Source organism: Cupressus sempervirens, chromosome 1 (assembly GCF_028749045.1).
Source record: "Cupressus sempervirens isolate cs-2001-9-10 chromosome 1, ASM2874904v1, whole genome shotgun sequence".
In the NCBI taxonomy this organism is placed as follows: Eukaryota; Viridiplantae; Streptophyta; class Pinopsida; order Cupressales; family Cupressaceae; genus Cupressus; species Cupressus sempervirens.
The window spans coordinates 363896370-363908701 of record NC_143118.1 but is presented as its reverse complement, the minus strand read 5'-3'; the positions used below and the strand labels follow the sequence as shown (position 1 = coordinate 363908701).

The following is a 12332-nucleotide window of genomic DNA, read 5'->3' as shown; positions in this document are numbered from 1 at the left end:
CAAGCTGAAATCAAGAATGTTATCAATAATAGCACCAAAACCTTAACTGCATTAAGGTTGATGAAACAGATAAGAATATTAAAATGAACTCTAAACTTTACTTTGATCTAGTCCCTAAATCTCCTTTGGATGAAGTTGTCTCAGATGAAGATTTCTCTAAGGATTTTGATTCAAAATCAGAAGATGAAGAAAGTGAAGTAGGGCTAATAGAAAGAATTTTGGAAATGGATGCTCAGGAATTAGAAGATGATTGGCGCTATCCAAGAAGTCTAGAAATAAGATATTAAAAAATATTTAAATGACATTCAAACTACCAAAAATAAAATCTTAATACTATAACAATCTTATATTTTAAAACAGAATATAATTTATACTTAGATAAACGTTATTTTCATTGGTTTTTCTATGGTGTGGCTAGTCTAAGGTACAAATTATTCAACTATATAATTATAAACCCATTTACTTATAATATAGAATTAATTAAATTTCATTTTCTTTTTGAGTAACTAATTCAAAGAACAAGAATTAGATGTTACCCTAATATATCTAATCTAATTAAAACAAATAAGCCTCCCAAATAACCATCTAATCTTAATAAAGCAAAAATGCCTCCCAGATAGCCATCGAACCTAGTTGATACGTCACTTAATGTATAAACTCATAAAAATAATAATTAATTATAAACATCAAGCCAATTCCCCATACCTCTTTTGGTAATGTGTCTAAAGGAAATATGATTGTTTAAATATGGAAATTGTATGTATTTTGTTTACATTAAATAGCTAGCAATCATCTTGGTCAAGATTTTCTAAGTTTTGCACCTACACTCGACATTATTAAAGACAAGGTTCAAGAAGGACTATAAATCGTGCATCAATTATCTTTGACAACACGACTAAATCAAATTTATTTTAAAAAAAGAGTAATGCCCTAATATGTTTTCGTAAAAGGAGGTATGCCTCCTTAAGCTTTATGAATTTTATATTCAGGACTATATTTCGGGCAAGACTAGAGGTTTTCTTCTTTGTTCTTTCCTACTAGTGCTTGCGCTAAATGAAAACTCTATATACTTGAATTTAATTAATAAAAAAATTTGGCTTTGGCCTTTTACCAATCAAAATTTCTTCAAGATTTGACTAAAAAATTTCAAAAATATTTTTTGAGATCTACTTGCAAGAATTTTTTTCAAACCCAACTAGGGTTTTTCTCTACCAATCTTGGATTTTTTTAATGAGTTGTTCTTCTTGCAAAGGATTTTGTATCCTTCTTGCAAAGGATCCTGTATCTACCCTAGATGCATCTAGACTACCACATGGTGTTCTTTCTGGTCTCTTTTTTTTTTTTTGCAAAAGCGACAACAATTGTCCCAGACTCAACCTTCAACAGATCTTCTTGCAAACAACGACGATTCTACCTGCACAAATGCATCTGGTCATCTCTTTTGCAAACACAACAGCTCTTCTTGCAACTCAACTCACGCACGCAACTGTTGGTGGCCATTTTTTCGCAAATGAAGTTTTTTTCAACAAAACCGATAGCGCTTCTCTACTGCTCGCGTCATTTTCTAGTCTTTTTTCCCGACCTTGCATGGTCGACTTCTACCTCTTTGGTGATGGCTAGGGTTTCTAAAAATTGTCTTTGATCTACAACCAAAATTTTTGTTTCCACCATTTGTTTATAGCTAAATCTGCAATTGTCCCACCAAATTCTTGATGGGATTTTCAAGATCTCATTGGTATCATCATAATTTTTTTGGGTGCCTCAATTTTTGTGCCAACAAATTTAAATTTTTCCTTCAAATTCTTTTTTGGGTTTTTTGCAAGGATTTTGGGTTATCTTCGAAATTTTCTGGCTCAACCTAAAAATTTTATCAAAATCTATGTCACTCATACTTCATCATTGTTTGAAGTTTGTACCTATATGTGCCTCTGTTTTCTGCACTGGGATTCGTATTTTTGAATCCATGCTATTGCCTCTTCTATAGTTTTTTATTTTTTGTGCATTGGGAAATGTGCAAGATGGCATCATTCACCAAATTAATGTTGAAAGGCAATCAAAGATCTTCATGGCACACAGAGCAAAAAGAGTCTGCCTTTTATGCCTTCATGGCTAAAAGATTTGCAGTTGAAGTGAAATCTTTTGCTTGGTATATAGATTCTAGTGCTTCTCAGCATTTCACTCACTGCATGATTGGTTTACAGATTTTTCTCCCTTTACTGATTCAATTATTTTTGGAAGAGATGAAGGTTCATTGTTGTCAGCAAGGGCTACGTACAAATACAGTCAAGTGGGAGGAAACTCATTTTCCTCAATGTATACTGAGTTCCTAGCATGAAACTTACCCTACTCTCAAGTGAGTCAGATCATGTGGCATTCTTCTCGGCTTGATGTGATATTCAGTTCACACAAGTACTTGATTGTTGATTGTTCAACACACCACTATAGTTGTTGGCATTGAGGATCATGGTCTATATAAACTTGTGGATATTGATATTTCTCTTGAGCATGCTTTAGCCGCACAATCAACTTTACGCATCCGAACACATACGAGAGCCTATGGATGGCTTCCGAAAAGCATCCACAAGGCTTCCGGTCGCATCTGGCACCCGTCCATATCCACTTCTGCCTCCAACCTCCAGGAGGCTACATCACTATCTAAGTTTCTAACAATTCTTAATGGAAATATGGAAAATTCATAAAATTATCTCAAACAAAACCAATTTTCTCATAGTCATGAAGGATTTATGAATCATGCAAAAATTCCTTAACGATAATACCCTTTTGGCAAAATAGCCAATTACTTATAAATAGATGGATGTATTCTAGTGGAATTAGTAATTACTGTTTTTTTATCGATTTCTACAAGGGGAAAATGCAGAGAAATAAGACATGAAATCTGCAATATAACCAATTTGCACATCCTTATTTATCATTCAATTAACTCCAGGAATCCACTGGCAATGCCTAGCTGACAGTAAACATAGTTGATCTACCTGTAGTCAAAATATATCAAACATGCAGTGATTTCTTTTCAAATTGATTCTTGAATGGTGGCTTGAAAACCTCGAACTACATGAACTATTCTGTCTGGAAATTGTTATTGCAATCCTTTCCCAAATACTGTTGTAGCTTTCTCTATTACCTGTGGCTGGGTGGAAAGCAACCGAAATCACTTGGATTTGAATCCAAGCCCGAGTTTTCCAAGGGATTCATCCTAGAAAAGCAGCGTCTAAACTTGGAGAGCAAAATTCATTAACAAACTTTCTTAGATAGATAGATGATTTTCCCAACTCCAATCACTAACTTATGAGAATGAGCCAATTAAGGCAAACAGCTGAGGTTTCCACCTTGGATGCCCAAAAGCTGTGATTTATATCTTAAACCCAGCATTGGCAACTAAGGTAATTCCGAAGCTTTTATTCAAAAACTTTAATTACCACCACAATACTTCCTTGTTACCATAACATTGTAATCTAAGGTGTGTTACCCGACTATCAAAATTGTCTCAATTTTGATCTTATTAATGCTATGGATATTTTTGAAATATGCCTTGTTTTAAGCATTAAAACGGTCATTTCCCCTCTGAGTTTTTGATAAAAAATTTTCCTTTGATATTTCTGGCTTGTTCCCAGCTCCGCCCAGCATTTTGAATTTTCAAAATCCAGCGCTGAGCCCAAAGTTATCGCAGGTTAATGGAGAGACCCAAAAATACGTATTTTCAATTTTATCATTAACCATTAACCTCTCAAAAGGTTAATGATAAGTTTCAAATTACGTATTTTGGAAGAGGTTAATTAACCTCTCCAAAATTACGTATTCTCTCTCACCATTAACCTCTCAAAAAGTTAATGATAAGTTTCAAATTACATATTTTGGAAGAGGTTAATTAACCTCTCCAAAATTACGTATTCTCTCTCTCACCATTAACCTCTTAAAGAGAGGTTAATGTTTGAGTCCCAAATACGCATTTTTGAGACGGTTATTAACCTCTTGAATTTCTTAATGAAGGATTGGATATGTGAATGGCTCGAAATCAATGATCATAAGAATTCATGTTTCTAGTAACACATTTGCTAAGATGTGGAGAGAGTTACAGGTGGTCTAAAACAACAAGAATACCAACACCCATGGACTATATGACAGAGTGCCTCTTGACATCACGTGGGACTCTGAGTTCATAGTGTAATTGCAGAGGAATGGAGTAGAATCACAAACAAGCATGTGAACCGTTTGACTGAATGCTGACCGGCTGGTTATTGAAGGAAGCCAAACGCATCCCGAGAGAGAGAAAGCTGGTAATGATAAAAGGAAAGAAGAAAGTATGCTGCTAGAGCCACATTATGGACTAAAGTTTGTCTTAGAGCTTGCTCACATTTTTGAAGAGAAGAAAGTCAGTTAGAATGTGGGCATAAACATAATAAAGGAGCCCAATAATATGCGAGATAGCTCGAGTTTTATGGAGTGCAGAGGAGCAGCATGAAGGAAGAGAATCGGGTTTGTAAGCCAACAGAGTAGTAAGGCACAACATGTGAACCGTTTGGAAAGCCCATAACTGCCAATGGAAATCAGAGGTATTTGCAGCGACCATAAACAATGCACGAGACCTATTTGACAAAATGCCTCTAGGAAGTGTGCTATCATGGAATGCATTGATCGCAGGATACGCATAAAATGGATATGCCGAGAGTGCCTTGAAAACTTTTAAAGAAATGCAATTCACAAATGTAAAGCCAGATTCCACAACATTTGCCAGCATATTTCCAACCTGTGCTAGAATTGGGGATTCGAAAAAGGGTGTAAACATCCATCTAATCGAAACTGGATTTTTATCAAATGTTGCAGTTACAAGTGTACTTATAGATATGTGTGCAAAGTGTGGAATCATACACACAAGACGTGAAGTGTTTGACAAAATGCATTGCAAAACTGTTGTTTCATGGAGTAGTATGATTGCAGGATATGGGCTACCTTAAAGCAATAGGGAACAAAATACTTATCTCTATTCTACAAGAGCGATGCCTTAATAAAAGTAGACAAAGAGTTGCAATTATGGTGGAATGAAATAGTAACTGTTGGGCATACAAATATCAAGCAAGGATGGTACAAAATCGAGAGTTTCCCTCAAATAACAGAAGCTCAGGACTAGTTGGTTATATAATTGGAGAAATCGCAGAGATAGCATCTGTTTGAAAGTAATCTTCCCATTCTTTCTGGCAGTAGTGGTGGCTATCTTTCTTAGTGTCATTCTATGGTTTGTATTTGGTAAAGCTCATGATAAAGATATAAAGAAACTCAAATATGGAGGTTTACTAGCATCAATTATTTTAGTTGCTTGGGGTTTGGGTAAGTCAGTCATCTCTTTTGTCAAACCAATTGGTCCTCAAATTGAGAACTACATAAGTCTTCCGGACCATGGGAAAAACCTTGGTTACCATAACAAGGTTATTTCTTATATCAAATTTTTGATAGAACAACTCTCCTATAGACCCTGCTAGATTTGGGAGGTATTTTCTTTTATATGGTGTTGCATTACTTTTAGTTGGAATGAGAAATATATTCCAAGAACAAAGATTTCAAAGATGCCCCCTGCTTCCAAGGATAATCTAAGGATAATAGTTTTTGTCGACGATTTGGATCGTTGTGAAGAAAATGTCATTTTGTAGGTATTGTTAGCAGTGCATCTGGGTTTGGCTACTTGCAAGGTCCACGTTATTATGAGCATGGAAAATAGTATAATCCAAAGGGCAATAATAAGGAAGTATGGAAACATGGATAGCAAAGATGATAAGTCTAATGAGGACTTAGCAAACAATTATTTAAGGAAGATAGTTCAGCTTCCGCTAAAGTTATGAGAACGGGCACATGACGAGAACTACCATGTCTTCCTGAATAGGCATCTACAAACGGGCTTAAAAGAATTGCTGGGCATAAATTTCAAGGATCTCAAAAGCTTGTGCAGACACCACCAAAGTCACAAGTCTTTTTAAGTTTCAAGCTTTTAAATTATTTTTTTGTGATTAGTGATTTAAAATGTCATTTTGGTCAAAGGTTAAGGATTTGATCACTTTTGGGTTAATTTTGTTGAGGTTAATTAAACTCACCCAAATCACGTATTTGGGAGGTAGTTATTAACCACAAAGGGGTAGTTATTAACTTCTGTGTCTATATAAGGACTCTTTTGGGCTTTGTAAAGGGGACTTTTTGGACTTTAGAAAAAGGGAGCACTATGTTAAAATTTTGATTAGAAGATGATATTTGGAAAGTATGTACAAATTTTGTCTTCGTAATCAGAAATTCCCCTTAGGTTCTTGGTGCAAGAAAATAATGGAATATGCAATTTGAGTTCCCTCCTTTCGAATCTAAATTGTTAGAAATGTCGATTCTCTTTGCAGTGAGCATTGTCACAGTATTGTGCAGATGTTTATGAATCTTTGGATCAGCATTTTGCTAGTAATAGTTCTTAAGCATAGATCTTGATTGCTGTTATTAGTGGTTTTATGTTAATTCATGAAAGCTGTGAAGTCATGTGGTGCATTCGTCATCATGAGCTTTCTCATCTTTTAAAGTTTGATTCCATATTTATTCGAAAAACTTCAAAATTATATCATACAAGGGAGCTGTCCCTCTAAACGCAAAGGAAGGCCGCATACCAGGGGCCTATCCAACTGTTGTGAATGGTTTGCCACATACACTCCGTTGGGCCATTTCTACAGTGACAAATCTGTTTACCAACAAGGTGCAGTCCCACCAATAGACATAATGAACAATTAAAATAATAATTCCTGGGACTTTAGCTTTTTGAACTATTATTTAATTTTTAATTCATTTCCTTACTATTTTATTAATTTTCTAACCTTGGGGAATTTAGTGTCCAAACTTGTAATTTAAGCTTTCTCTCCTTGCACTTAATTGTTCGTTTTATATCCTTACTAAATCCTAGGCTCTATATCAAGGACATTACATTTTAGGGTTTGAATGGGCCTTTTGCATCATGTTTCAAGAGGGTAGAAAGGCAGTCCAACAAGTGATGTGGTCATCCTAATTCACCCACAACACTCCTAGACCCGAATGAAATTCTAATTAAAACACTGCTATTTCTTTATTTTATTAAATGTTCACTAATATCCTATGCTAACCTTATTTTGTGAAAAAAATAGAATGAAAGTGCAAACCAAAAACTGAGGAAATTATTTTTTTTAATAACTCTCAAAAGTTTGAAATAATAACAAAGAACCAAACTTTGGGCAAGAGCCCATAATGCAACTGTAATTTGTGAGCCTCTCATTGTAGAGGTCTTGGGTTCAAATCCAATCGAATTAACACATAATAATTAATCTCAACATAATAAAAATTAATATAGGCTTTGGCCCATTACCTATCAAAAAAAACAAAGAAACAAACTTCTATTTCTTTAGTTTATTAAATGTTCACTACTATCCTATGCTGCCCTTGTTTTGTGAAAAAAATAGAATGAAACTGCAAACCAAAAACTGGGGAAAACTTTTTAAAAAATAATTCTCAAAACTTTAAAATAATAACAAAGAAACAAAATAAACCTTATATCTACACTGCCCTTTTTCTCTTAGTGCTCAATGATGCCACACCCTACTGCCCTGGTCTTAATTTTTGAACAATCAAATGTTTTCTTCCTCATTCAATTATGCTGAAGCAAAAAAAAAATGATGTGAAAATCTGGTTTGCAATGTATAATGAGCCTATGCTTTGTGCCTTTTTGAGTTGAGTGTGGCACAGCAGCCACAAAACAACATTTTTTAAATTTTAAATTCAGTCTGGCCAAACATTTGACATTTTTAGAGGGGAACATCCAACCATTTCCTAAATTTCATTTCTCATTCACTTTTGGTACATTTCCCAGTAAAAGAGTGTTAAGGGACAACAAGAGAATGTTAACAAGGCATCCCCACATCTCTAGTACAAGAACACTTGCAAAACGGCAACATTGCATTATATTTTATATTATTTACTTTGTTTCAATCCCAAAAAGTTACAAGTTCTTCTTTGATTGAGTAGAAATACAGTACATACTCTCTGTCCACTTAGTTAAGCGTAAATAATTAGTGCAAAGCTGATAAAGGAAAAACAAAAATCCTACCAAACCTAGGAAATAAAATTGTCTACCAAAGAACACAAACCCAAACAAGCAACATAATAGCTTGAACTCGCAATGAAATCAAAGGGAGTGCCAAATGAGAATTTTTCAAGATTTCAAAGCATATTGTTTATTAAATGGTATTTCTTGATTTGATCAAACAAAAAATTAATTTTTAAAATTAATAACTTGGATCCTACTAACTACACATATTTCTTTAGCCTTCATGCTGTTGTCTGGTATAAAGCATTTAACTTGGACCCAATACCAAAATCAAACACAGTTTACACCTGAAGTATGCCTGACAGGAAAAGATCAAACTCCAACCTGCAGATAGGATTTTTTTTCATTTAACCTGAATAGAACAAGTTGTTTATATATTGTCCCCTAAAAACTACACATTGTTTTCCATCAGGATATTGTCTGGTATTTAGCATTTAACATGGATCAGATGAAACAGAGTACCTTATTAGATAGGTCAAGCTGAGAATACAGGGATTTCTCTATTTAAATTCTGCATTTAAGTTTATTCCATAGGTCCACAAAACCACCAAACCTTTGGCATTCAGTACATACCATTGATCTAAAAAACAACTCAGTAGCTAAGTTTTGAACTCAAGAATCTTTTAACATAAGGATTAAATATAAGCCTGGAGCCCTGTGGCTCCAGTTGGATATCAAATAATTCAGTAAGTTCAAAGAAAATAATTCAAATTCAAAACCCCACAAGTCAACAGCTATGCCCTTCCATTATAAATTTTAGTGATTCAAATAGAAAGAAATCGCAATCATTTAGCCATTACCTTTTTCAATTGCCTGAAATTATGCCACCCAAAGTTTTCAAGATAAGGGAGACAGAGGATGATGGGATGCATTTCCAATGTGACAGTTTCTTTTGGTCTCTTCTAGGGGACGGCAAGGGATGACTATTTAAAAATAAGAAAATGTTTTTTTTTAAAAGGAAATTTTCAAAAAATCATATAATAGCATTGATAAGGCATTCGTCTTAGACATTATAGAACCTTTGTGAGCATGGGTAATTGAATAGGAAATGCAATGTTCTTTATATATACATATGAGCACAAGTTTCATAATTTTCTAAAAGCCTTCAAGACTGCATGATTCGTTCCCAAGCTCATTAGAGAAGAGGAACATTTAACTAAAAAGGTAAGTAGTAATGTTCTAGTTTGAACTTAGATGGAACAGTCCTATGAGTTGTCTATGCAGATAATTTTTTGCATTATGAAAATAGCATTTACTACAAACTGTGACTTAACTTGTATTGAACTATATAATGACTGTAGCATGCAAAATTTGTCTACAACTTGTCCACTATATAAAACAACATATCTTTGATAGTGAAGATGGAGAGATTTGCAACAGGGGATATGTATTTTGTAGATTTTGTGTTCATGATACAAGGTAGGTTCAAGGGGTGGAGCCCTCACCACCAAGCCCAAATTAACACCTCCAAAACCACACAGACCTTCATGGCAAATACCAATTTCATGTTGTTTTTGTAAATCCATGTGGGCATGTCATTAACCAACAAGCACTGAAAGGTTGTAATTTTTTAACTAAAACTGTCTCTAGGCATGTTAGTGAACAGCTAACCGTCCTCAGGGAAAATGGGAGATGTTTGAATGTCCTTTGGCCATCTTGGGGGCAGCTAGCTGTCTCCCAATATACCTTGCAGTCCTTTTGTCACCTTGATGATGTTTATTGTTTCCTAAACTTTGAAGAAAATGGGGACAATGGAGGGATGTTTCCTACGTGTCCTCAAAATGTCCCTAACAAGGGGGCAGGTAAAAAGACCAGAAACAAATCCCTAAGAAACACTATAAGAAGTAAGCCTTTGATTCTATGGAGGAAGTGATAAACTCAATTTTAATTTCTATGAAATTCTTGAGAAATTACAATTTCATAAGGTGGGAAATGCAAAGGCCCTACAACTGCCAGTATTTGAACTTGATTTGTTTGCAATACCTCATATCGGCCACTAGCCAGCAAATCCACACACTTCAAGCCCATTTTCATAACACTTGTCATCAAAATTAATTAATAAGCTATGTATAATGTCATACATACGTTGAAACAAGTGAAGAACAAGAAACAAATTATATGAATATCCACATGTGCCTAAAGTAGATAAGTCAGAGGACTCACAAACATTCCAGTCATACTTAAGTTGTCAAAATTTGAACTTGAAGACATACAAAATATAGTGATATGTGTACCTATGCGAAATCTAGGGGCACCCAACAATTCGTAGCTCCAAATCAATCATATAATGAATTGAGGTGTAATGCAAAACACTCCTACAAACTTGACCTTGGTTCAAATCCATTTTACTGCTATAAATTGGTCCTCAACCACATCAAACATGTGATGCTGTTGAGATATAATGCATTTGGGGTATGTTCCAGGGCAAACAAGATTTAATATGTTAAAAGGGTCCAAGAAGGATTCAGACGAAGCTTTCTGTTCACCAAAAAGAACCAAAATTAAGAAGACGGAGAAGAAAAAAATTTAAGGAAACTGAATAAACTGCATACATATACATATATATATAAAAGAATTTAACTTCCTTGCATCATATCATTAGCAGTAAGAATAAGGCAAAAGTAAAACTAAACAAATAAAAACAGGGCACAAATAGGTTAGACGCTGTGCCTATATATATATAACACAGTATCGAATGCGATGCGCTCAAGTGATCAAAAGTTCTGAACTTTTGTAATAGTGTCATCGGTTCAAATCCGAAGCCGCATGATAGACTACGGACTTTGCATTGAAGTACAGCATCCAACTTGCTTGGAGAAACATGCGTTGATGAAGAGGGCAAGATAAAATGTTGAATTAAATAAAATATTGCATCCAATTTCATGAATGAGTATTCCAACATAGAAGGTCAGTTCAAAAGTGCTATGCAACATTATAAACATCGAAATTGGATAAAATAATACTTCCAACTTTGGATGGTACAACACAGCCGAGAAGGCTCAGTGGAAGTGCGGGGTACATTTTGGCCTAAAGGCAACCCTCAATTGTGACGAATGAGCCACATGTCACCCAAAACAAAGAAATCACCAACTAAAGAATAAGAAGAGAATTATAGAACGGGTACATCCAATAAAGAAAAAATTAATGTATTCCACAGAGTGACAATGGTAATAACTAAATAACTTCAAAGGATAGAATTAAAACCCACTTCTTTCTAAGTAAGCGAAGAAAGCCATTGATACTAGATAATTTGAAGAGAGAAAATGAAAACCTACTTTTTCCTGGGCTTTGTCTTCATAATTGATCGGGGTATAGACAAATCCTCGCGGTCAAAGTCCAATGGATCATCGTCCTCCATTTCCTTTGCTGCTTTCAAAAATAACGGGAACCATTTAATTTGAAATTTTAATTTGAAATTAACTCTTGCGGTGCAAAACATGATAAAATGATAACCCTTACTGTGGTAATCTTGCGGCAGAGACCGAATGTGTTTGAAAAGGTTTTATGCAGCTGAAAAATACAATTTTGAAGCTTCTGTGGAGTGGAAGATTGAAGAGAGCAAACCCAAAAAAGTAGTACGGAGAAGACAAATTGGTGGAAGAACAAAGGATGGAGGCTAAGAAAGCGCGGGAAATGATTACCCAGTTTATGAGAACTTTCGCAATTTAGTTAAATGAGTATATTTTAAGCAGCAGACGCAGGGGCGTTGGCGGAGAGGAAGAATGAGGCGGCGGCGGTGGCATGTCCAGTTTTATTTCAGATGAGGCGTCAGTTGTACGTTTCTTTTAGTTTGGAAAATTGAAGCTTTCTTGACTCTAATTACAGAGTTTTCTCTTAGTATTAAACTAGCACTTAGAAGCAATGTGTAATGGTAACGTTCATAACAAGACGCATTGCATCAAAGTATTAAAATATTAAGAATGTATGCAATATACCTATATAAGTAGAATGTCAATTGATTTCTTAATACTTATATATGTTTAGCTCAAGTCTTATATAATTCAAGTATTCATATTCTTCTTTAAGCAAAATTAAATTGTAATCTACAATGTTCAATTTGTAGACTTTTAGAAAAGAATGTTATTCTAACACTTATATGTTTATATTACTATTTTATGACTTTTATTAAACGTTATTTTTAATTTTTGTAATTAAAAACTATAAAGATATAAAAAAATGATATCAAGCTTTATTCCTCTATTTGTTAAACTAATTCACA

At 34.5% G+C, this 12332-nt stretch overlaps 1 protein-coding gene across 2 annotated transcripts in view; it reads right to left on the bottom strand.

Moving 5' to 3' along the window:
* Window positions 1-12012, bottom strand: part of LOC149577756 (actin protein 2/3 complex subunit-like protein) — a 166797-nt gene extending 154785 nt beyond the window's left edge. The window contains exons 1-3 of one of the 2 annotated variants that reach the window (XM_089825589.1): window positions 11755-11893; window positions 11573-11647; window positions 11389-11479 (exon numbers count right to left, since the gene is read on the bottom strand). In XM_089825589.1, coding sequence (XP_089681715.1) covers window positions 11389-11471 — 83 coding nt within the window. In that variant the 5' untranslated portion in view covers window positions 11472-11479; window positions 11573-11647; window positions 11755-11893. Of the gene's footprint in view, window positions 1-11388; window positions 11480-11572 lie in introns of both variants that reach the window. The other variant, XM_089825579.1, reaches the window with a different exon arrangement.
* Window positions 12013-12332: the final 320 nt, after the last annotated feature.